This window comes from Gasterosteus aculeatus, chromosome 2 (genome assembly GCF_964276395.1).
Source record: "Gasterosteus aculeatus chromosome 2, fGasAcu3.hap1.1, whole genome shotgun sequence".
Classification (NCBI taxonomy): domain Eukaryota; kingdom Metazoa; phylum Chordata; class Actinopteri; order Perciformes; family Gasterosteidae; genus Gasterosteus; species Gasterosteus aculeatus.
Genome location: NC_135689.1, coordinates 9,468,273 through 9,493,785, shown reverse-complemented (window position 1 = coordinate 9,493,785; position 25,513 = coordinate 9,468,273). Strand labels below are relative to the sequence as shown.

Genomic DNA, 25,513 nt, shown 5'->3' with positions numbered 1-25,513 from the left:
TCACCCATCTGTGTTAGCATTCAATTGGCATCACGTTTATATTTATACATATTTTATATTATAGCGGTCACTACAGAAATGGTAACTTTTTCATACCGGTCAACTGGACTCAAACTACAAGCTGAAGTATTTGGGTTTGAACCGTTGGCCCCTGCAGGGTAAACGGTTGACCCAGGGTGTTGTCAGACTGAGGTAAGGATGGGGTTGGTGAATGTGTGGTCGTGGGTTACTGCACGTTCCTGTCAAGACCTAAATGAATAGTTCCTGGACGCGTTGCTATTTACCTTGGATGAGCACAGAGGGACCTCAGTGTTCCACAGTTTACTGATACGTTGACATGTGCCATTTGGAATTAATCTTTCAAATTCCTTATCAGCTGAGCATCAAGTACAGTAAAACCGAACAAATTATATACATTTAACTTTGTCTTCACATATATGTAGCTGTTGCCTAGGAAACACATGAGAACACATGTTTGCAGGTTTAATGTGAGCATGTGTGGTTACTGAGCCAATAAAGTGGGTTTGTCAGCAGGTTTCACCCCTCAGTGAAAGATCCCACTGTGGCTCAACACTCAGCCGGTGACACCTGCCCCCCCCACTTGGCTGCGAGTGAGGGGCTGTTGTCACACACTATGAGTACGCTACACAGCGTATGGGCCTACGGACAGTACTGTGTTTACACAATGTAAAGATGGGCCGGCTGTTCGTCTCCCAGAGGGCATGTTTGTTTTCATACATAGACGCTACAAGTTTTTGGCTCCAACCTGAACTTTCTACCAACCCGTGTCTTGTTTGGGAAAGGTCAGGGGTCCGTCTGATTCAGTCAGGAGAAAAACACAGACGCGACAGATCGTGTGTCACAACGTCCCACTAGAATCTATCACAGCTGTACGAAAGCTATTGTATTCCAGTTTCCATCTTTTGCCCCTCTGCTATTCCACCAAAAGTTAGCAGCCAGTTATGAGACGGTGAGGAGACGAGGAGGAGCAGGGCGGGTCTGTGTATTTCATGGTGCGATGAACAAGCCTTCATTAACAATGTGAGTTTATTTTTTTTTGGTCACGCCGCCTCCCAAGATATTCCTTCCCTTCCTCTCTCGTTTCGGCATTCACTCAGAGTTTGTGTTAACTCTCAGTTCATCGTCCGCTCACTGAGTTTCCTCAGTTTGGCATCACCGTCAGAACTCCCGTGGATTTGTTTCATCGTCGCTTCGACCCCCGAAGACCGAAGAACGTTCTACAGAACTTTCCAACAATGCAAACGGCAAGGACGTGGATCACGCTGGCCTGTCTCTGTGGCGCGGCTCTATCAGGTTTTATCTCTCCGCACGGCGCGCGGGGATACTTGGAAACTTCTAGCACACGTGAAGTAGAAACTGCAGCACATCAACCAGCAGGAACTGATAGAGTGACCTTGTTGGATACATATGCTTCAAGTGTAACCCTCCCTTCTGGTAAGACGAGTTGTTTTCTTCCAAATGCTGCCTGATTCCGTCTGCATGATCTCGGCTGAAATACCTTCACTGCCTTTATTTTGCTTTCCTTTAAACCTTTTGTTCTGCTCTGACTGCTGAAGAGGCTGGGGATGAGCAGGGGGAGCATCGAGGAGTGGAAGTCAGAAAGATGCAGGCTGGTCGGAGAAGACGAGGTGCCTGGGGGAAGAGGAAACACGCAGATGCTGTGGAGGCCACTGCATATAGAATAGTATGGCAAAAAAAAAAACCTGTTCATCAATTGAAACACATTTCCTTTGTCTGAACATGTGAGCGATATTTGGCTGCTTCTTGCAGGCGGGTTTCGGGCCCCCCCTGATGGGCTGGAGAAAACGTGGGAAAGGACCGGAGGAAACTAGTGGTCTTTTTGCTGCACTTAAGGAGCTCCATGCTGATAAACAGCGCCTGATGGATCAAGGGAAAACGCAACAGGAGGAGGGGGAAGAAGATGAAGATGACGACGACGATGATGATGATGATGATGACGAAGACGACGATGAGGAGGAAGAGGTTTGTGTTTTTGGATGAATAAGGCAGTTTTGCTTCAGTTCAAATCATCCATTCAGCAATTGTTACTCACACCTTTTAATCTTTTGGGTCGGGAGGAGGAAGAGGAGGAAGAAGAAGAAGAGGAGGAGGAGGAGGAGGAAGGACAAGAAGAGGAGGGAGGTGGAGAAGAGGAGGAGGAAGAGGAAGAAGGACAAGAAGAGGAGGGAGGTGGAGAAGAAGAAGGAGAAGAAGAAGAAGAAGAAGAGGCAACCGAGGCTCCAAGCAATGAGACGGAAACACAGACCAGCTCTACAGAGTCTCCTCTCAGCAAGTGTCAGACTGCGGACAGAGAAATCAGCTGCAGGGGCGTCGGCATGAGCGTCCTGCCAATCATCCTCAACCCACTCGCCACAAATCTGGACTTTGCAGGTTTGTGTGCGTGTGTGCGTGTGTATGGTGCCGCTGGAGGATGCTTCACACGAAATAATCCATGTGGATGGTGCAGAATTGGGCGGACTATAAAACTAATACAGCTGGGATATTGATTATAAATGAAATGTTTCTTTTACTATATTTTCTTGTGATTTATTCATTGTGTGTTCCAACTTTTATGCCACTAGCCATCAGCTTATTTTGACATTGCATCTGGCAAGTACAGTATATGTTGGTGGTGAACCAAGGATGGTGAACCATTAAAGACACAACTTAAATAACTAAGTTCATCAACTGATTATGTTTAAATCCAAACAAAAGTTCCAGTGGAGAACAACATTACATAACCCGTGAAGTCATGTGATTTCCCTGATGATATGATGTATGCATACAACTATACCATTGGTTCATACCATGTGATTTATCTTCAAAGAGAACCACATCAGGATCATCAGTCCACAAGATTTCTCTGGTGTGCCAAACCTGGACACACTGGACCTGAGCGGAAACAAACTCGACGATGAGTCGTTCAGCCACGGCCCCCTGTCGGTGAGCACCACCTCTCCTCGGTTCAGCCTGATGAGCTGCCTCATCTGCCACATTACAACGTTTCTGCGTGATGCCGATTGACTGATGTGATGCAGTCAAAACCCAGACCGTTCAAATGAAGTCTAACAGCGGAGAAACAAACCCGCCTTTTCAGACCAGAAAGACGAGTCCAGCCGGCTCTACCTACGGCCGAGGGAGTGTCACAACTGCCATTTGTTTGGTTTTGAATGAATATATTTGTCCAAAAGACACTAGAGGATAGACGGAGGCAAAACTTTAACACTTTCCCTTTTGCCTGATGGTAAAGTGCCTGAAAAAGCTACGTGTTATCCCAAGATACAATGATAAAATGTACATTAAAAAACACCTTACATTAGTGTTTTTGGAGCTATGAATTGATTTGATATTCTATTGTTAGTGTCGTGTTATATAATAAATTAGCTGAGGCCCGCCACTCTGCACTGGTGTCACGCGGCCGTCACAGCGGATAACGCTGTCATGCACACAGGCGGCGGCGCCGTCGTCGTGGAACCCGAGGCCCCCCATCCTCCGCCCCCCCCCCCCTCAAGTAAACACTGTTCCCTCAGCACTGTTTGCATAATTAGCTGCTCTCTTAAAGAGCGCCTCTCTTGCGGAGAATATGCAGCGCGCTGAATGTCAATGAGTTTTATAACACACACAGCATCCAATTAAAATGAAAGCGCAGGCTGTATCCTGTGTCATTACAGTAATAAAAGAGCACTGGGAGTTGCATTAACTAATCTTTTCTAAGAATAACCCCCCCGGTCTAACCTCTAAATGGACCACAGGCCAAACTCAGAGCTTTAACCACGCTGAGGCAGCCTGCCACGTTCTGACCAACCATTACCCTCCACCACTGGCATACTCTCCCAGCATTGGCTGGACAGAGCTGTTGGAAAACAGCTGCAGCCAATGATGTGGAAGATAAAAGCAAATTATTTTAGGCGGAGGTTTTTTTTTTCTTCTTCTTCTTTTTTTGTTTTGTGTCATTTTCTGCTCATATCCCGGTAATGAAAGAGGACTGATGAACCGGGTTGAAGAATCCTCCAAAAGATTCATTCCTCTGCTTTTAATTGACACAGATCCACCACAATGTGCTCAAAGTGAAGAGCCACTGAGAGTGCGTTTTCTAAAAATACGCACATCGTAGATGACATGGAGGAGTTGCAGAGATTTGGAGTATTTCTGTGTACTCTATGATTGTGAAAATCTTGGCAAGTTGCGATGGATTAAATTATGTATTATGAAATATAATTTAGTCTTTTATCTTTCTGGCCTGTTCACCCTTCTTTTCGCGGCGTGTCCTCCAGAACTTGACCTTTCTGAAGAAGCTGAACCTTGACGGCAACCAGCTCACCCGCATCCCGGCACTGCCGCCGTCTCTGGAGGAGCTCAAGATGAACAAAAACAACCTCAGCGAACTCGGCCCTCGCTGTTTCAAAGGTAGGAGACGCGTCTGTGGACATGGACGAGAAATGTATCGCATGGAAAATAATGCCAATCCAATACTCCCCATTTAGGTTTGATGAACCTGCTGAATCTTGAGCTTGGGGAAAACACTCTCCACGAGGACAGTGTGTCACCTCTCGCCTTCAGACCGCTGGAGCGACTTCTTCACCTTCGGATGGACAACAGCAGCTTTCGTTCCCTCCCACTGGGCCTCCCCCCCTCTCTTCAGGTGCGCTGGTATCACTTTATGAGAATTCTCATATCTACAGGAGGCAGCTGGGATTTAGAACAGTACTCAGGGTCTATCACGAGACAAACATGCACGCGTATCTTTCTATCTGTCTTTCCGTTTTGATGTAGGAGCTACAGATGAATGGAAATCTGATGAAAGAGGTAACAGAGGAGGCACTGAGGGGGCACGTCCATTTGAAGGTGCTGCGCCTGAGTCACAACCTGCTGCATGAGCAGGGCATTGCTACCTACGCCTGGACCCATCTCAAGTACGTCCCTCCATCCATCCATCCAGCCACATTAAGTGATTTCAAATCATTCTGATCTGCAGTTCCTCCATCAGACACAAGAGTGTAGACTGGTGTCGTTTGAGGTTCTCAACACAAATCAGTGCTTTGCTTCAAAGAGCTGTCACTTTATCAGTACCTGTGGCTGATATTGGGTATGATCCAATTTACCTTCTTTCTTCAACCCCCCCCCACCCCCTCCCCCTCCCTCCCCGCATCAGAAGTTGAGACGGCTGACCTACAGTCCTTAAAGGAGAGCGAGTGGGAGGGAGCGCTTGAGGCTAACTGCTTGCCTGAATCTGTCTGTGTTTGTGTCCGTGTGTCTGAATGTGTGTCTTCCACGTGCTGCTGTTTTAAGAAAGAATATAATGATGATATATGATAATGATATAATGATAACAATGACTTCCAGTGGTGTTTTTTTATTTGCTCCCTGGGTTCCTTGTGAACCGCAGTGGGAGCCTCCGGGAAAACTGAGGAAAAGAAATTCCTGAGGAAAAACAGTGAAGTGCAATTGTACAAAAATCGGTGTTGCACTATTTCACTGGTTGTAAATGTGTGAACAAGGAAACCTGAAATTGGGAAAAACAATTCAGTGGAAATTGAACTGCAGAAATGAATTTGATGTTAATCCAAAAAGTAAACTGTTATGTGGCAAAGGAGGCACAGAGAGACGCTGTGAAGTTAAAATGGAGCTACGCAGCGCTCCGAGCCGCCGCTTGACTTCTGACTAGAATCTATTTGACACTTGACCTCATTAGTGGTGACAGCGGCGGTCTTCCCATCGGCACTGCTGGCTTATTAGCTGGCCATCCCCGTTAACAGCTTCCCTCAGCACGCCATGGACTACAGGGTGGGAACAAATTCAACTCGACCTGAACTCTGCTTCCAAAGCAGGAGCTGAGACCCAAAAGGGCATATAGCTGTAAAACAAGACTCCTCCCTCCTGTTGGATTACATTTTATTCTGCAGACCTTTGATAATAATTCTTCAAATAATTAAATCCACACTTAAGTAATTGCGGTGCGGAGTATTCCATCATGTAGCTCTGTGGAACGGTGTGAATAATCAATACAGTATATACAGCATGGGATGATAGAGTGAAAAGTAAATTGCTTACTGGTAAAGTAAACTGCTGTGTGCTGGTTCTGGTTAGTGCACAGCCTCTGTTCCGTGTCATGCAGTCTGTTCTGCTGCCTCCTGCTGGGCCTGTGAATATTAAGCACCAGTGAAGGTTACAAGGAGGTGGGTAGGGTATTTACTACTGGGATTTGTCTCAAACCGACTGGGTCCCAGATACCCCCCCTTTGCACTCGGTAAACTTATTTGAGATCTGTCTTTAGTTGGTTTTCTTCTGTATGTTTCCATTTGCCTCTCCCCACGAGCCTAATCAGCATCTTTCCTCCTTAGACACAATAACAGATATGACAAATGGCTCTGAATGCTAATGATGTGGCAGAAGACGGTTTCGTTGTCGTCCATCCATCATTCCAGGCAGAGCCCCTCTGCCTGGCTACCTTTCCTTTCCTATCCTGGCTTCCTTTCCTTTCCTATCCTGGCTATGTTGCCAAAGTGCGTAAGCCAACTTGTCTAATGTGGGCCCGGGGAGGGGGGACTCGTCCCAGATGGCACTGTGATCCGATTGCTCCTGGCAGTGCTTTGCACAAAAAGAGGAACACACATTTTGTTTTCCGTATTTTGTTTTTCCTCCCATCAAATGTTTTATTAATTAAGTGATCTCGGAATAAGAGTGCACGTGTGTGGCCATCAGATTCATCACAATGTGCAAAGTGTCTATTTTCAAATTCATATTTTTCTGTTTAATTAATTAAGTTATCTGCAGTTATCTGTGTCTGTGAGCATGCACGTTTATGTTGCACATGGTGGTGTGAGATTGTGTGTGTGTGTCATTTGGTGGGAGTGTGGAGGGCTGAGAAGAGAGGATTGTGTGTCCCCCTGCTCATTAATACCATGTGGAGCTCTCAGCATCTGTGGACTGCCGTTGAGCTTCCTGGCAAAGATTTAAAATAAAAATAAGCACACAGCTGGTTAGAACTGGAAGTTCTAACTGAGATGTTTTTAAATGATTTATTTACGCGTTCCAATTTTAAGCAGAACATTTATTTTCTCAGAAATCTTAAACTGTCAAAACCAAAAAGCTCGCCTGGCTCGTTTGTGTGTTTTGACTTAAATGTGTCATTCTGCTCGCTCTCCGCTCTTAACTTTATTTTTATTAAAAGATTTATTGTTATATTAGTGTGATGTTTTATTACACCTGTGTTAAACAGATAGGTATTTAACCTACGTCAGATTTCCTAAAGCTTTTGTTCAACCAAACAGGGCCTCATGCTGACAATGAACTTTACTATGAAGCTGACAAATGTTTGGAAGCACTCAACGTAGACATTTTTTGGATTGATGACCAATTATCAGTCAGACATTGATTTGGATGTCAGTCCAAACGTCTCCTCCATTCATAACCCTTCACTCTCTTTCTCCTCTTTGGTCCCAATTGTGGTAACTGGCTGGCCACCTCAGGGCGCCCACTGGCTTTTCAGTGGGGTCTGTGGATTGAAATGAATGGAAAGGAAATGAGGTTCCTCTCCTGCTGCGACCGCCCTGGAAAACTCCAAACACCTGTGTTGGATCTAACAATTTCACAACCAGGCATCTTTGGCTCAGAGCCCTGAAACCCCCCCCGTTAGGAACCATTACCCCCCCCACCCGCCTGCTTCTCCCATGATTTCCCTGCAGCTTTGCCTCACTCTTCATCCTGAGAGGCGCAACCACATCCAACAGTTGTTGAGACAAAAAAAAATCAATGCACAACTTTTAAAAAAACTTTTATTTAGAGGTCTTCTTGTAGATCTATCAGTTGGGGGTCATGATTCTTTTGTGTCTTCTCAGGTCCCTGGAGGCCTTGGACCTGTCCTACAACAAGTTCACCTCCGTTCCAATGCATTTGCCTCGTCGCTTAAATAAACTGAGCCTCCAACACAACCACATCAGTCACATTGCCGCCTTCACCTTCCGTCACATGCGGTCCACCCTACAGTCCCTCCGTCTATCCCACAACGCCTTGAGCGATGAGGGAATGGAGCGAGTCTCTTTTGTTGGAACATACCGCTCACTGGGTGAGCTCCTATTGGACAACAACCGTCTTGGTGAGGTCCCTCGCTGCATTCAACAGTTCAAGAACCTGCAGGTGTTGAGACTGGACAACAACCAGATCAGGTAGAATCACACTTTACATACATTTTTAACACAGTTTCATTTCATTCCATTGTATTCAGATGGGAAACCCAGTAAAGTGTTGGAACGCCAAACACACGCTGGGAACATCTTGCTCTCCATCAGTTTTAATCATATCAACCTTTTGGATATTTGGGGAAGGCAACATATCAGTAACTGGATATGTAGTATTTCTAAATGGACGTGTGCGTATCTTGTGCTTGCAGGCTGGTGAGGCAGTGGGGAGTTTGCCACCCTCGTAGTTCTGGCTCCTCCTTGGCTTCGATCCACTTGGAAAATAATCTGCTGGACGTGGAAAGGATTCCCCCAAAGGCCTTTTCATGTCTCACTGATGCTCAGGGACTGATCCTCTATCCACAACAGAGGCTCTCACATGACCAGTAGACCACAGAGAGGGAAGGACTTGCACGGACAGATACATGTACCCACAATATATGCATTGTGCCGTACATCTAACCAATACTTTCTGTTATTTTGTTTTTGATACATGGTTTACAGACAAATGGCCTTATAATAGTTTGCTTAGTCACTCAGGTTACCATCCCCAAAGTCGTGTTTTTCTGTCACATCTCACCTTCTATTGGGAAAATGACAGTAATGTTTTTTTATGTACAAAAGAAAATCTGTAATTTACACAGTTGTGGAAATAATCATTATGTAAAATACTCTTGGAAGTATAACTGGAAAGTACCGTGTGGAGGAATCCAAATCTGGTCAAAGCACACTTTCATTAAAGTATAAAGTATTTAATTGATACCTTTGAGAGAATGAAGACGGAACTGGATTAAATTGTCTCTAGACTACGTCTGGGGCTTGTGCATAGAGCCTTCAGTCATTTCAAATGGAAATATACTAGTTGTTTGGATGTGACAGGAATACCCGGCTGGTCACCATGCATTCAATCCTTGAGACTGCAGCATGGGGGTTTCTGTAAAAATGTCTGGTGACACAGTGTGAACCCAAGGGGCCTGTTCGGAAAGAAAATATAAACATTATGCATGTTCCCCATCAACAGAGGACTTCCAACATAAACGTCCACCACCAACTGCTAAGCAAATCAAATAGACACGATCCAACGGTGAGAGGGGAGGCGGGGGGGGGGGTGCGGGGGGGTTTAGTCTGGGCCTCCAGACGTGTATGAATTGCGTAAGTTACTGTCAGAATGTGTTCAGTAATTGGGGTGCAAGTATATGTGTGTGAGAGAACTGTAAGGAGGAGAGACAGCAAAACATATACGGTTGCTGGAGCTAAGCTGACTTTCAAGGTACAATGCAGCGATTGTTCTCACAGAAGTGAAGGATGAGAAAAGCAGCAGTTCATCTCCCACTGATTACAATAAGATTAGAAGACCAAAAGGAAAAGAGACGAAGAGACGGAGCACAAACAAACTGAACTAAAGCCTCTGAAACTCGTGGCGTCTTTCTCTTTCTGACTATCTTCCACTACAACTGTAGCTATACCTCCTGTATTCTGTGGCCGACAATGCAGCATTCTTCCGTCTCAACAGCGTCTACGATCTCTCGGGACTTTGATCGCTTTGATGGAAGTATGAAGTGAATGACGGCCTTGCCCACAAGCTTTCTGTGTCAGATCCCCTGGACACGATCTTGGTGAGAACATAACAAAAAGCCCGAACCCAGTTGCATCTGTTGTTTTCACTGGAACAACAAATGTATTCCTCTGTATTATTAACAAAAACTCATAGAAGTGAGACTCCTCAACTTATTACAACATTGTCAGTTTCTCTACACCAAATCCTGATGCAACACACATGAAAGCAGAACGTATTTGCAGTCTCACTCACACAAAAACAAATTAAATATGATTTGAGGGCTGATGGAAGTGCAGCAGTTTTCTAATTCGATCCACCCTTGAAAGGACCCAAAACACTTTGCATTATATCACTTGCAGCAATGCATGTAATTAAAATTCTGAAATGTTGAGTTGTGCTCACTGTTGTAATTTAAAGACGGTGCGCTTGCTGCGTTTACCCAAGTATGAGGTTTCAACAGAGCGCAGCGATTCTTCTGCTTCAAATGAGGAACCGAAGGTCCCCTGCAGACTACGGTTTACAACACGCTCAGAGGGAGGCGGAGAAAATGAAGCTGGGGTATTGTGAGGCAAACAACTAGCAACGTTAACGAGGTTATGAGAGCACTTTGCATGCATGGTTTGAACGTGTAATATGAATGCACACACACACACACACACACACACACATCTCCACAAAAAACACACTCACACGTGGACATATTTACATTTTGCTCTTTCAGCCTGGGCGTGTAATCACATGTTAGATTTCTGCTTTTGGTCTTGTGCATGTGGTGCAGTCTCCATTCTCCGTAATTGTACAGTTATTTTTTCCAACAGCACATTACTGTCTAAGAAACTACACCTTCACATTTATACTGCAGCTCCTGCACGTACAGGCAGAAAAGTCACATATCAGAACTTTTTTTCAGTTTCCCTTCTTTGTAGTTTAGTACACATGGATGCTCCTGCTTTGATATTAAATCCTAAGCTTGTGACACATTTGAGGCTTGCCACTTCATTGCCGTCCATCGTCCTTCGAGGGACATAACTAAACTCTAAACCCAACAGATGGTTTTCATCAGGTCCAGCTGAGGCCGGAGCTTGTTTGATAAGCAAGCTGAGCATTGAGAAGCGTAGAGCTTTTTTTTCTCTCCTTAACCCAGCAACAGCAACTTCCTGTGTTTGTTGTCGGGGGGAGATGGGGGGGTGCGCGTGTGGGGGGTCTTGCAGATAAAACACAACACACAGAGAAGCCCAGCAAAATAAGTCTGTTTGAGGACTCGGATGAGCACGAGGCATTTAGAGGACACGCGAAGGGAAGGAGAGCGATGGAGTCAGAACATGAGATTGGGTTCCAGAGTTAAGGGGTCAACTTTGCTTACATGTGCTTTTTTGCAGCGCAGGAGCTGACTGACCCCTCGGCCATCACCCCCGTTAACAAATTACAAAGTCCACTTTTTGCTTCATCCAAATCAAGAAACATCTTTGACACTTGATCAATACCATTCACTTCTCTCTCTCGCAAACAAATAAGTTACAGATGCTCGCTCGGATGGTAGCGCCTTCCCAAGACCTAACAAGTGGGTGTGCTGCAGACACGTTAGCTGAGCAATAGTTGGATAAAAAGAGTTTAATTTGGATGCCAAGCCCTTAAGCTGCAGACCAACACCGTAATCAAGTGAACCACAGCGCAGAGAGAGAAAGAGAGGCAGGCAGACAGAGAAACGAGGAGTGGGAAATGGAGGGAAAGCCGTAAACCTACATTGGGAGGTGCAGAGGAAGCAAAGAGAGGAGGCGTGTTATCTGTATCTGCCTTTATCAAAACACTGTCTCCTGCCAACACCAGGGCAGGGCATTGATCTGGTATGAATACTTTTTCCACCACTGTAGATACTTCACTCTATGAGGGAAAGAGGATACAAGGGAACAAAAATACGAGCATGATGGTGAGTTCCCTCTTGTATTGATATGGAGGATGAGGATTGATTCGGAAAGTCCTGAAAACAGCAGAGCTCAGGGATAACTAGATAAATAATGCCTGTGTGGTCGACTGTAGGGGGGGAAAAGTTCCCAGATGGTGTGGCTTGCTGAACTCACTTCCTCGCACTGGATCCCGCCGATACAAAAAGGAAATGAGACAGTCAGTCAAATCAGTCAGCGAGAAAGAACACTGGCAAAAAAAAATAATAGAAAAACCATGAGAAGAGATTTTTAATCATAGTCACAGAATTAAAAATAGTTTTTTGCGTGACTTGTTTAAGTTGATAGTGTCAATATAGTGTAATGCAACTAGTGGTTGATTTAAAATAAAGACAGAAAAAACTAAGACCCAGCGAACATGAAGAATACACCGTCACATTACAGGTCATTTAGCTGACGCTTTTATCCAACTCCGACTTACATTACATTTTCAACCCATGGCTTCTTTTTTACATTTTTGCCCAGGGAGCAATTAGGGGTTAGGTGTCACTTAACCCTTTGACATGGGACATGGAGCAGCCGGGGCTTCGAACCACCAACCTTGCGGTTCCCAGTGCCACGTCGACTCAATAGACAGATGGAGAGACGGAGAGATTGATGGAACCGGTTTAATACAGCTGCATAAAGACAGATTGTGTTGCTCTCTGTGAGATGTTATTATAGGAGAAACAATAACTGCTTACGGAGGTTTCCTGTAATGCTCCTGTAGGGAAGTTCTGTCTGATAATTTTCAGACAAAGCTTTAGCTTGTGTTGTGATTGGCACTGCCGACGCTACGATGCCTTTAATTTTGTTTTCTTCAAAAGCGATTCAACTGGACAATTATACCCCTAGATACAAAGTTCATATACAGTGCACCGTCTCCTTCCCTTTCTTTTTCTTCATAGAAACACACACAGACCCACACACATAGTGTCCTAATGGTTTTTAGGAGATGTAACATGAACACCCCTCAATATGAGGGGGCTACATATTGTGTATATGTTGTGTTATTATCTCCATTATATTTCAATGCCATTACCACAACATTGTGAAGTTGTCGATGATTTTTGCACGATGTCTCTCTCTGCACTCAGGCCTCTCCCCCTTCCTTCTCGTCTTCCATCCAAAGGGGGAAGAAAAGAGGCTGGCTTGTTAACTTTATGGGCTTGACCCCCCCCTCCCAACTCCCCTCAGTTCTGAGTCATTTGCTCGGTTTGGCCTGGGACTCGAACACACGGTACCCGGACTCGGTTCGCAGTGGCTCACAGTGGCGGAGGAGCTGCGGGTGGATGTCACGAGGAACTACTGCAATAATCCGTAAATGTGATTGCGATATAGGACTTGAAAAAAATCTCCAGGATAAACGCAGGGAGGAAACATTCATCCTCTTTGGGAATTTGGAACTAATATCTTAATTATATCCATCAAGGTAGGGGTGATGTGTTACTTTTGTTTGACGTGCCTTTCAGTTTTGTAAATGGCAAGAGGGAAACTTTTTATAATATATGAAAAGCGGATTTTTATAATATTATTAAGGATATACCTTTTACTATGCCAATAAGGAATTCAATAATAACAATGTAGTTTGAATTAGATTGGCTTTGAACCTTACTGCTACACCTAACATGTTCAAATGGCTTGTTAGATTTATCCCACCAACTATTATAAAGTTTGCACCTCAACCCCTTCGAATGTGTTTTTATTAATTTATGTCTATAACACTTCAATTATTATCCGTATCCTTGACTGTAACCTGTTGCACGGCGCATGCTGTAGTTTTTCTCGGGAGTAACACTAGATGGAGCAACGAGGCTCCAAGGGCCAAGCACGAGCGACCATTAATGATGATGACTGAGCGAAAATCTCCCTTCACTCACTCTATCCACAAAACAACGTGGGCCTTTTCTCCCATCGCACTTTAAAAGTAACACGTGGCATTCCAGATTAAAGGGAGAATAATGATAGTGGAACGTGCCAATCGAGTCTTTCTCACGCGCATGTGCGCTGCCCTCGGTTGGCCTCTGCACTCACAGCAGCACTGTGGTCTGATGAACTCGCGTTATGCGAATCCAACTTTAAGGAACTCCCCCGTGGCCTCATTATGGACTTCAGGCCCACCAGTGGTTAACCACCACGAAACATTGACTCGTACCAGTGTATTCAATGGAGTCTCCTGTAAGGAGACAGAGCAAACCGTGTCAGACAGGTAAAATGACGGTCTACATCGGTGTGTTTCCTGACCTTAGAAGCCCACCTGCCTATTAGCCGGAGTGTGCGTTGACCACACTGCACCTGCTGGTTCATCTGCGTCCAGATTCTCCTTTCCAGTGTGTTCAGTGTCTCTCACCACAATTTGATCAAACTGCGAACTCAGCCTTCCCATGTAGCTTGATCATTCCCCTTATTATTTTAAATTTAAGCAAAAGAAAGCGAGACTCATGTGCCACGCATGGATCCTCGGGTCAGTTTGCTGATTTGTTCTTCTGCCTGTCCTTTGCTCTCTGCTCTGGTCGGGCCTCGTCCCAGGATTGAGCTGCTCGCCACCACATGCACGCTTGGCAGCATCAGATAATCTGCCAACCAGTTCCTTTTTTTAGGGACTGCAGCCACCAAATTACAGCCACTGAGGCAGTTAACCTCACCCGAACGCTCCTACCGGACACGCCTAGCGCAGCCTGTGTGTCTCAAGTGCACATGAATTTAGGGTGTGTGTGTGTGTGTGTGTGTGTGTGTGAGAGAGTGTGACTGCTTGTCTGTGTGTGTCACATGGGAGGACTGGAGGGGACATGGCATAAGGACGTGAGGGAGTTCAGTCAAATTAACGGTTCAGTTTTTTGGACAGCTTGCATTCCAACATGTTTGCTAGTTTTACTTCCAAAAAAAAGTGCCAGAGTTTATTGCAGCTTGTGTTCTGTTCAGAACGGTTTGGACTTTTCCAGCCAACATTCAATTTTATACACGTTACGAGTGCTCAGTCAGCATTGTGATCACTTTGAACCGCCCCGTAATGTTAAGCGGCAGTAAGTGTTGACGTGGCGGCTGCCAATACTCCAGAGTGGTTGTGCCATCTGGCACTTTTGGTGAGCTCTCTGCCCCACCTTAACTCTCCCCTGCCAACGCGGTCCAAAGAGCAGAGCCGAGGTGCTCCTGAATATGAATAATCAGACAGAATGAGCCAGCGTTTAACATTTAATGCATAACAAATGAATTTTTCGTCCATGAATGAAAGGTAGCAGCTGATTCTATGAGTCAAAAGATATGAGGGGTGGGCCTACGACAGGGTGGGTGCCTTTCTGTGGCCCGCAGTCATGGGAGACCAAACACTGCCTGTTGCATCTTGGTATGATTGTTCTTGGCAACACAAAGAGCATTCATCTTAAATATACGTTTGTTTTGCTTGACAAGGGCAAAGGCTGCCTTGTGGGAACTCTAGAAACATCAAAGTAATTGCGGTGGATGTGAGCGCTGACACGTAGCGAGCACTTGATGGATGACGCGTATAGGAAATGTAAAGATAATCCCAAACGCTGGGTGTGGGAAACTCAAACAACGCTTGCACTTGTAGGGTTTGATTGTTCACCAGATGGTGCTGTCACCATCACCAGTGCTTTGTTCGGTCCGTCAGCCTCCACCATCTCACGCATCCGCCCCTGAATACCCACTTTTGCTGCTCTTGACTCTGTTTCACCTTTTCAAAGCCGAGAGTAAACCAGTGGAATTCAAATCTTAATTAAAGTCTTTCTGTGGCGTGTTATGACAGCCTCGGTCATATTATGGGTGTGTGTGTGTGTGGTTCTGAGCACACATTTGGCACCGATAGGGATCTTCCTTCCTTTGAAGAAACAAGAAGTTGTCAACATGTGGTAGTTGAACATCTATTTAATAAGTGTGGGTAATGAATTCATGTGCATTCAATCTCCTGAGGAGGACCATGATACAAGACGAGTGGTGATGCCTGGCTTGCAGTTGGCGTTCCAAGCCAAAGGTGTTATAGAACAATTCCTATCAATTCCAACTGAGCCATATCTCAAACCCAATTACCTTTATTTACACCAGTGGCCATTACTGATTCAAAGTGTTGATTAAACACCTTTCTGTATCCGCAGCTTAATTCTCCTTCTCGTCACAGCCAACACACAACTTCCACCTCCTCTGTCGGCCTCATAATGATCCTCTTACTCTCATTTCTTTCCTTTCCATTTCCTCTCGTCTGACCCCTCCTGAACCTCCTTCAGTTCCACAGCACCACAAGGACAAGAATAGCCAGCGACACATCCATCCATTAAACCAATTTTGGCCTTTGGATTGGAGTAGAACAATTAAGATTGGAGCCTTTGGTTTGTTTTCGTCTGGGACCGGATGTTTGGCGTCTCACAACTTAACTGAAGGCAGATGAGAGGAATTTGTTAATTCACGCACACACACCAGGGCCAGATAAGAGTGGTCATTACAGTCAGAGAGGCGGCTTGGTTGTGGGATGTAGTTTAGTCTTGCCGTTATGCCCTTAGCCTTAGACGTCGTTCCTGGATGATTACTGACTATTTACGTGCATGTCTACCTTGCCATCATCCCCAACATCTCTATCTTCACCTCCTTCCACATCTCTATATATGGCTGACAAATCATTGCATGCAGATTAGAGCAATGGGGGCCCTTTTCAGATCAATGCCTCTCAGGATGTGGCGGCAGAAATCATAGGGGAATAGTCTGTTGTTTTCAATGTTACAGCTCTTTTTTTTGATACGTGTCATTGTGTGATGCTGACTATGTATGTCCCCACCATGTCCTTTTTTTCCTGCATTCTTCTAGCCAAGACAAGGCCAGTGGTGCTTTTCTTTTCTTTAAAATGGTATAATTTGGCCGCTATTTTTATTGCAGGGAGCAGACTGCAGGGGCCAGTTATTCATGCGTGCAGGCCAGGTCCACTTCATGCACAGACTCTTAGTTTTTTACGGATTTTAATGTCCCTCAGTTACACTAAAGCACTCTAGAATTGCAGTGAATTGCATTAGCAACTTTACTAATCATTTTTGAATGCACCGGTTATGAATAGTGAGTAAGTGATGAAGTTGAATGAATTTTTTGGTCAGGCTCTACTTTTGTAATTGAAATGATAAGTATCAGTCTAGAGAACTTTTTCTCAAGAAGCGTGGAATGAGAAGCACTTCCCGAACATAACAAAATCCCGTGAAACCCGCTCATGAGATTTATTATTTTAATCTCTCCCTCATAGGCCTTTCAAAGTCTTGTGAGCAGTCAGAACTTCCAGGGAAATTTGGTTAAAAGGGCCGGACTAACATCAAGCAAGTATAGGTTTCACACAAGTAATTGAAACACAAAGAGACAATAATTATGCAATTTCCATTTGTTCTAGCCAGTTAAGTGCAGTACAAACTTTGTATTATTGAGGGTGAATTCCATTGTTTTTTTAATTCCTCCCATCCCGTGTGTCTGATCATGTTGAATGCCAAAATGTGCTCTCCTTTTGGTTCTGAAGAAATCGCGATCATGTTGCTACATGATTGAACGCTAACCGTTGGCATCATTACCCCGCGGCCGTCTGTGGGATTAGGAAGCAGGATCAAAGAAGGGAATTAACACGACGAGGTCATAGATTATATGGTTTTAAGTCACTCCAGCGTCCAGTATAGGAACGGGAATCACTGCGTAGGATTAATCTCAGGTCAAGAGTCACGATTTCCCGCTGTAAGGATTAATTGGCCAGGTGGTCATTTCATTTTCTAGAAATGAGATTTTAGGTTGAGCCGAATGAGGAGGCTGCGCTGAGGTGTTAGTGAGGTCAAAGCGGGCAGGATAAAGCTTGCAACAAAAAAAAACAGAGACACACACACATGCTCACGCGTCGAGCGACCTCAATCAGCAGTGTCTGTGTGTGTGTGTGTGTGCCCAACTATGACATCATGAGTCTGTGTTTCATAGCATGCGTACACACTCACAACACATGTGCATGCACACAGACGTTCTCACACCCAGTTTCCCTTCTAAATGAACGGTGGCTTTGTTTGACCGCTCGGTTGCGGGGATACAGTTTTCCAGCCCTGAGGCGATGTCCTCCACACTATCCGATGAGAACTTTGTGTGCGGGAAGCAGACAGTGACATTTTGTCGGTGTGGTCTAAGTGACTCCTGGCAGGTTTCGCCAGGGGAATGAGTCCATTTCACCTCACCAGACTCCCGCCCCTGGTGGCCTGTTACGTGCTATAAACAGTTTTATAAGGGCTTTATAATTAGGAATAGGCAGACCATTTCATAACATTTTCAATGTCCTTTTGTTGCTGACCAATATCTTCAGCTATGAATTTGAAGCCTTTGTCCACATGGCAGCATTAACCTGCCAGGGAGCCCCGGTTCTGCACAAGCACACACCGCTTCCTAATCTCTGTGTGGTTTGATGGACTGTTGCCCACACGCTGCAAGTAAAACACACGCTTGGGGCCCCTGGAGGACAAGGCTCCTGGAGGCCTGGGGCCTTGTCTGAGGGCTGCGCAGCCTTGGCAATACACTTGTTTGCTTTCACCGTCTACGCTCCCATGTATTTGGATGGAGTGGACAAAATACCTTTGAATTAATGATGAGTAATTCAACAGAAGCCTATGAGAACAGAGCTGATTGAATACCTCTATAAAACAGTTTTAACAAACACATTTAACCTTCATGATTGTTGGGTTTAGTGTGAGGCCGTATGCATTACTTCATTTAACATTAAACCGGTAATTGGGTTTACAACAATGTACAAGAAAACTGATACTGCTCCTTCTTGTGTCTCATCAGGTGTGTAAGTTAAAGATGTTACCATGTGGCTCCCTCCTGCTAATGCTGTGTGTGGCTCGGCTGATCTCCACCTCCTCCGCCCTGCCCTTCGAGCAGAGAGGCTTCTGGGATTTTGCCATGGACAACATGGACAACCTGGACAGCATGGACAGCGGCGGGATGACGACGATGATGAGGGATGAGGAAGAAGGCTCGGGTGTAGAAGAGATTCCCCCTCATCACATACCCATGTGCCCCTTCGGCTGCCAATGCCGGCTCAGGGTCGTCCAGTGTTCTGACCTCGGTCAGTGAGAGTGTCTGTGTGTGTGTATGTGTTTGTGTGTTTGTGTGTTTATGTGTGTGACACAGAGAGCCTGAGAGAGAGAGAGAGATACACGCCTGCTATGCTTTGTCATCGTTTCTAAGTATTTCTATGTACGTATATTTGTGTGTCCCGAGGTTCAGGCAGCAAAAGAGTTGAATTGTTATGCAGACAGAGGGAGCATGACTCAAGCCTTGGAGGACTTTCACAGTAAAGTCCCTCCTTGGTGTATTGTCTCAGAGAGACATTTCTTTCCCTGGATGTCTTTGTGGGAATTTAGGTCACAGACATTGTTTATAGATATTGGGTGGGAGAAAAGGAGAGTCACAGGGATGAAGGAAGGAAGTGAAAATCCCAAAGATGGAAAGTGATGAAAAGATTGAAGGAGGAAGGCAAACAGAAAGACAAAAACAGGATCGGAGGAGATAAAAGGTTACAATCCCCCATCTGTATTTAAGAAGCTGTTTCGTGTAGACGGGATGCTTAATGTAAACAGGTGAGGAGGATGAAGGCAATATTGAGTTGTTTTTAAAGGGGTTTAAGGATGGAAGAAGAATGTCAGGATCCGGATGTTAATATTTGCATGTATTAGTTCCACTAGAAAGCTCTGTCTTCTGCCTCAGAATGCATCTTCTTCAAAATATAATTTTTAAGATGCTTTTGAAGTTTGTCTGTGACTATTTGAGTCATGTTTCCATTCAAGCATATGATATAATTTCCTGTCTGTGGTTAATATAAGTGCACGCTATTTATCCTTCCTCTGTCTATCCACAGCCCAAATAAATCTAAGTCTTATTTACGGATATAAAGATTCCTCACATTGCACCGCCTACGTATAAAACTCTAATAAGCTGTCTGCGTTCAGACATAATGGTTTTGTCGGATCGTCATTCTACAAGCTCTGTATATTTACTGTCCCTGGTCTCTCTCTGCTGCGGGTAAATGTGGAAGCATATAATTTCCGAGATGTCAAGTGCTTATTTAGAACAGATGTATTTTGGCGCTGGCGTCTGTCTCCCCTCGCTGTGCATCCCAGCATGATGTTGGGAATTTGTTCAGAGGGACGCCGGGGTTTAAGAGGTGCTAGTTTTGTCAGTTTGTGGTCAGGGCTTTGAGATTTGTAGCAGATACGGGTGACGCGCGGGGGTTTGAGGTTTAGAGGGTTGAAAGAATTCGGTTAATCGGAGTGGGTGAATGTTTTTTTCAGGTATGTTTAGCATTTATGGTATGTTTGGTATAGACAAATACATTTGGAGGCGTGCTGAAAGCCGCAGGTGTCGGCTGGTAGATAAATATTTTGTACCACATAAATCCTGCTCTCTAAGAACTTTACACTCAATACAATCGTAGAAACTGAGTTAATAATTGGATTAAAACCTATTTATATTATTTTATTTAATAAAGCCCAGGAAGCCTCCTCACCCGGTCCACTGGATCTCTCGGCGCTGTGCGGACGTGGTGTGTTGCGAAAGTCGAAGGCACTGCTGAGGGTTTGATCCTGTGTGGTGACATGGAGGGTGCGGCCCGGTTCAGCCGAGCCATATGTCTAAACTTAGCTCTGGATGGACAGCTCCGGGTAGAGTCCTGCGGGACAGATGTGGTTGGTGTCAAGCTGAGTCCCAGTGGGACCGATGGCGTCCTCTCTCACCAGCGGGTCTGGTTGCCTCTGTGGTTCTTTTCCAGATAGGTTTGGCCTTGGTGGGGATTCGCTTGCAGTGGCCTGTCTGCGCCACTGACCACATCTGATGCACTCGTCCACGCGCCCTCTGTGATGTGGGCTAGTTAATGATCACTGGTTCGCTGAGTCACTTCTCCTGAGAGATCCCTGAAAGGAACGACACAGGTGTGCCCCTTAATGCCGTCCGCTTTTTGTGACCCTTTCTTGGCCTTTATTACGTATCGCTCGACAAACAATATTCGCAACAGCTCTTGCTGTCTATTTTTGTCACGGTGTTGTTAGCTGCACATTTTCTCTACATGACTTCTTACACATTAACACACATCGCTTGTATTCTGCTGTGTGTATGTGTCAGGGTTGTGCCGTCTCGCTTTAATTGGATGTGTGATTTTTCTGATTGTATTTTGGTCGCATCCATTGTGAAGTCTGTTGAATAGAAACCAGATTGAAAAACATCTGCTGTCCCCATCTGGGATGTCTTTGCACGTGACGCCTCTGTGTGACCTCCATGGTTGTGTGTATGTCCACCTCTCATTGAAATAATAGACGAGGAGGCCCAAAGTGCTCATTTGAGATTGTTTGGTGGTGTGATTGGGTTTATGTTTAGACTGATCGAGGTTTAAAAGAAACCACACAGTTACGAATTATTTTCCATGGTCTACAACCGACAAAGAGCTTGCCCATTGGAAATAACCCGTTTTTTTTAGGGTGTTGGTTCACCCATGGAAGCATTTATTGGAGCATGATTCCCTTCTGTGTTTTTGTTGGTCTCGTCTTCAGGTCTGACTGAGGTGCCAAAGAATATTCCTCTAGACACCAAGTTCCTGGACCTGCAGAACAACCGCATCCCGGAGCTTAAAGAGAATGACTTCAAAGGCCTCACTCACTTATATGTAAGAGACACACACACACACACACACATACACACACACACACACACACACACACACACACACACACACACACACACACAGCCCCGTCAGATTCTTAATATCCAGCTCAGCATTAGATCCGCACCTCTCAAGGACGCATAAACAGCTCAGCTCAGCTTGTATTGGCGTCAGTAGTATGAAATATCATAATGATCCTCTGTTTTCTTCAGGATTTAGAGGTTCATTTCCTTTTTACTTTCCTTTTTTCGCCCTTCGCCACCCTTTGCTTTGAGAGATTTAATAGTATTAGGCTTCAGCCTGGATCCAAATGAGAACATTCAAGCTTACATCTTTTAGAAAAGAGCTGACCAAGAGAGCAATATTGGATTTGCAGTATGACATCATACATTAACATAACTATTACGGTCTGCTCGCCTATATCTCCATCTTTTAGCCAGCGCAGGTACAGAGTCAACCGGCCACGACGAGATCGACTGCTGGATCTGTTTTAATTCCGTCAAATACATTCAGTAGAGACATATGGCTGGCTGTATCCTGTGTATCAAGACTTTCTTGAGTGCTAAAGTGTTTAATTGGGCCGCCGTGGTTTCTGTTCTTGTTCCAGGGTCTGTCTCTGAGGAATAACATTATTTCCAAAGTCCACCCCAGAACATTTGCGCCTCTGAAGCACATGCAGAAGCTCTACTTCTCCAAGAATCTACTGACCACTGTTCCCCAGAACTTGCCGGCCTCTCTGGTTGAGATTAGGATCCACGAGAACCGCATCAGAAAGGTGGCTGCTGGGGCCTTTGCAGGACTGGGCAACATGAACTGCATAGGTCAGAAACGCTGATGACTTTAAAAAAAAAACAGGCCGTGTGGTGCACACCACTGCCTTTGCCACTGTTAGAAAATGCCAAAATAATCCCTTCATTTTGCAGAAATGGGAGCAAACCCCATCCAAAACAGCGGATTCGAGCCTGGAGCCTTCAAAGGACTGAAACTGAATTATCTGCGTATATCTGAGTCTAAATTAACTGGGGTGCCAAAAGGTAATAATTCATCTGTGTGGCTAGCATGCTAACATATTTATTGTGTCTTTACAAGAAATAGCTCAGCGTGGAAAATAATTCTCATTATATTATTGGTACCATTCTTGTATATATGCTAAATGTGAGCCTGGGCCGCTTACTTTAGCAGCAAGGCTAGCGTGTCCATTCTAAATGCAATCAAATCCACATTTGTTTAGTACAGAATATGGGGGAGGTCACGGCACCTGGCAAAGGAGAAAAAGCCCCCAGAATAAATAAAACCACACATTATTTTCTACTGTATCATTTTTGATTATACTAAATAAACCAGATATAACGTTCATTTGAGAGTTTAAGAAATTTTGGTGGAGCAATTTTAAACCCGTGGACAGAGCCACATTTGCTATTTCCACCTCACCTGTTTCCAGTTTTTACTTAAAACTAATAAAATCTGTTATTTGAAGCTTCTTCCTCAATTAATATACGAGTGTCCCTTTTCTCTTCTCACAGCGAGAAAAAAACAAACTATTCTACCAAGTACATATGCAGCAAACTGAACAGGATACAAAAATGGAATGAACTGCCGCTGGAAACATTTAAATCCCAGCGGAGCCTCACGTATCCTCGTGTCTTTCTTTCAGATCTCCCGGAGAGTCTTAATGAGCTTCATCTGGACCACAACCAGATCCAGGCTGTGGAGCTGGAGGACCTGAGCCGCTACAAAAACCTGTACAGGTATCCACACACATTGGTTTAAAGGATTATTTTGTAATATTTTTTATTTTACTGGGGCTTAAAACAAACACCCCCAGTCAGCAGTGCCCCTCAGGGGTAATTACATGAACTACATTCAAATGACAATAAAAAGTCACAGGGTGAAAGCGCCGGTGTTCATCTCTACATGGTTGCCCTCCGGTTTTGTAACACAAACAAAACCAATCAGGGAACTTGTAGGTACTCCAGATTAAATCGGTAAAACAGTTCAGCTCAATGTTCCGTGCTGTGGCCTTTTTGTTTTCACATCCTCCCTCCCCTTGTCTCACTTTTTTCAGGTTGGGCCTTGGATATAACCACATCCGTAACATAGAGAACGGCAGCCTGTCCTTCCTCCCCAGGCTGAGAGAGCTGCACCTGGACAACAACCGCCTGACCCGTGTTCCCAGCGGCCTCCCAGATATGAAATACCTACAGGTGAGTCTAGCGCGCACACACACGGCGAGATGCTTGACGGCGGGCACCGCTCACCCTCGACTCACGCCACTGCCGCTTTGCAGGTGGTGTACCTCCATTCCAACGCCATCGACCAGGTGGGCGTGGATGACTTCTGCCCTCGAGGGTTCGGGATGAAGAGGACGTTCTATAACGGCATCAGCTTGTTTTCCAACCCTGTCAACTACTGGGAGGTGCAGCCCGCAACGTTCCGCTGTGTCGGCAATCGTCTGGGTATTCAGTTTGGCAACTACAAAAAGTGAAGACGAGGGGAGGGGGGGGGATGGAGAGAGTCAGAGAAGGGGGATGGCGGAGGAACAGATAATTAAAGGAATGAAAAAAACTTGAGAGATGGAGGAGAGGGAGTTTGTATTTGAGATCATTATCTTTATTATTATTGTTTTTTGGAGCGAGATTTAGCGGCGACGAGAACGGGCAATAAACTGATGAAACAGAAAGAGAAGTAAAAAATACAATCACATAACTTGAAGGGCTGAGAGTACTTCACCTGAGTTGCCTCATTATTTAATTTTAATGTTTTGAAAGTTTTTCCATTTGAAATGGATAAAGCTGAGGAGAATGTCTGAGAAGATTGTTTTCGCTCCGACCTAAATTAATGAAAACTGGGAACTTGTGAAGCATTTCATTCCATATGTTTTACACAGTAGTGCTTATTGTGATAGATTTCTCTTTTGTATTAACAATTTGGTCAAGAACTAAAAAATAAATAAAAAGCAATGCATTATAGTTGTTTTTATACGTAAAATTGCGCTTTGTATGAACTAGTTTGTGTTCCGAACTGACATCACGTTGGCCCGTTTAACTGGTCCAAAGCCATTTGGTCCCTGTGATGAAATGATACCGTATCAATCATCTGTAGTCACAGAATTTGTGGGCAATTTCCACCATTTACTGAAACAAAAATAACTGCACGTAGTGTAGAAACTTTTTTTCAATTTTACCAGTTCAAATGCATTCCTGTACATATCAGGAATGTTGACTGAAGATCAATAAGTATATTTTAAAATCATCCTCATCAGTGCCAAACCAACTCCATTGTATGCCTTCACTAAATATTATTCTGTATGATACTTTAATAATGGGGGTTTTGCCCTAGTTGGAGAAAACCCACGTTCGCTTTGCTTTGAGACATTGAAGGCAGTGTGTTCACAAAGTGCTACAATAGTAGTGTTTCTGCATTCTTTTGCACAGTTTTTTCTCTGTTATGCTTTATCTTCTTTAGGGATGTTGGAGGGTTACCCTCTTCATCTGTATCTGGAATTGCTTTTAGTCATTAGTATTCTATGTCTATGCCCTGTAATCTGATAATCTACTGCAAGTGAATAAAGACATTTTTAGCCTGCTGCATAGAGACAAAGAACAACTGGTGCACCTGGGTTGGATGTTGTGTGAGAAATAAAGAAGAAATATCAAAAGTGGAAAAAACATTTGATGAATTAATCCAGAGGTTTAGGACATCTTTTGACAATCATGGGAGCGAGGGTTTGTGATTATTTATGTCAATATTGGCTTGATATGAATTTGTCTTCAATTTGAATTCTAACTTATATTTGTACATCTTTAAACAGAAAGTTTTATAGTGGGGTATTATAACAGAAAACTACCCAAGACAATATCATGGTGCTTTCCTAGTTGTGTTGTGTTTCGCATTTTCACACAGACAAAATGATATTACATTAGCACGTGACAGCAAGCAGGGTAAAATGTAGGTTAACACAAGTAAGAGTGCATTACTTCATCATACTCGTGATCAATAGCACGATCAGCATCAACTGCTCCACTTGATCTCCATTATTACATTTTTAAAAAGAAAAAATAATTTTCATAGTTAATTCTCAAAGGCGAATCAATGACTCAAACGATCTGACACGTGGGGGGTATGAGGTCTGGGGGGGGGGCGCAATGACACC

At 44.5% G+C, this 25,513-nt stretch overlaps 2 protein-coding genes across 3 annotated transcripts; both read left to right on the top strand.

The window, feature by feature from the left end:
• Nucleotides 1–1,093: 1,093 nt before the first annotated feature.
• LOC120829065 (extracellular matrix protein 2) lies at nucleotides 1,094–10,145 on the top strand. The gene is made up of 10 exons (XM_078090834.1): nucleotides 1,094–1,455; nucleotides 1,578–1,705; nucleotides 1,792–2,004; nucleotides 2,100–2,412; nucleotides 2,849–2,964; nucleotides 4,296–4,428; nucleotides 4,506–4,663; nucleotides 4,795–4,934; nucleotides 7,860–8,186; nucleotides 8,411–10,145. Exons 1-10 carry the CDS (start codon nucleotides 1,257–1,259, stop codon nucleotides 8,586–8,588), a joined length of 1,905 nt encoding a protein of 634 aa, XP_077946960.1. The 5' UTR covers nucleotides 1,094–1,256; the 3' UTR covers nucleotides 8,589–10,145.
• Nucleotides 10,146–11,423: 1,278 nt separating this feature from the next.
• On the top strand, nucleotides 11,424–25,028 carry bgnb (biglycan b). 2 transcript variants are annotated; one of them, XM_040193679.2, is made up of 8 exons: nucleotides 11,424–11,683; nucleotides 18,492–18,774; nucleotides 21,251–21,363; nucleotides 21,968–22,181; nucleotides 22,284–22,394; nucleotides 23,015–23,108; nucleotides 23,426–23,564; nucleotides 23,648–25,028. In XM_040193679.2, the coding sequence occupies exons 1-8, from the start codon at nucleotides 11,603–11,605 to the stop codon at nucleotides 23,843–23,845; spliced, it is 1,233 nt and encodes a 410-aa protein (XP_040049613.2). In that variant the 5' UTR covers nucleotides 11,424–11,602; the 3' UTR covers nucleotides 23,846–25,028. The 2 variants fall into 2 exon arrangements, with proteins under 2 accessions (XP_040049613.2, XP_040049614.2); XM_040193680.2 differs by lacking the exon at nucleotides 11,424–11,683 and adding an exon at nucleotides 12,794–13,128.
• Nucleotides 25,029–25,513: the final 485 nt, after the last annotated feature.

Excerpts from the sequence above, each read along its gene's own strand:
- bgnb (XM_040193679.2), top strand. The coding sequence starts at position 11,603 with ATGAATACTTTTTCCACCACTGTAGATACTTCACTCTATGAGGGAAAG. Across the intron at positions 18,775-21,250 it reads CGTCCAGTGTTCTGACCTCG|GTCTGACTGAGGTGCCAAAG; the intron begins GTCAGTGAGAGT and ends TCTCGTCTTCAG. Across the intron at positions 22,395-23,014 it reads ATTAACTGGGGTGCCAAAAG|ATCTCCCGGAGAGTCTTAAT; the intron begins GTAATAATTCAT and ends TCTTTCTTTCAG.
- LOC120829065 (XM_078090834.1), top strand. The coding sequence starts at position 1,257 with ATGCAAACGGCAAGGACGTGGATCACGCTGGCCTGTCTCTGTGGCGCG. Across the intron at positions 2,965-4,295 it reads TCAGCCACGGCCCCCTGTCG|AACTTGACCTTTCTGAAGAA; the intron begins GTGAGCACCACC and ends CGTGTCCTCCAG. Across the intron at positions 4,935-7,859 it reads TACGCCTGGACCCATCTCAA|GTCCCTGGAGGCCTTGGACC; the intron begins GTACGTCCCTCC and ends GTGTCTTCTCAG.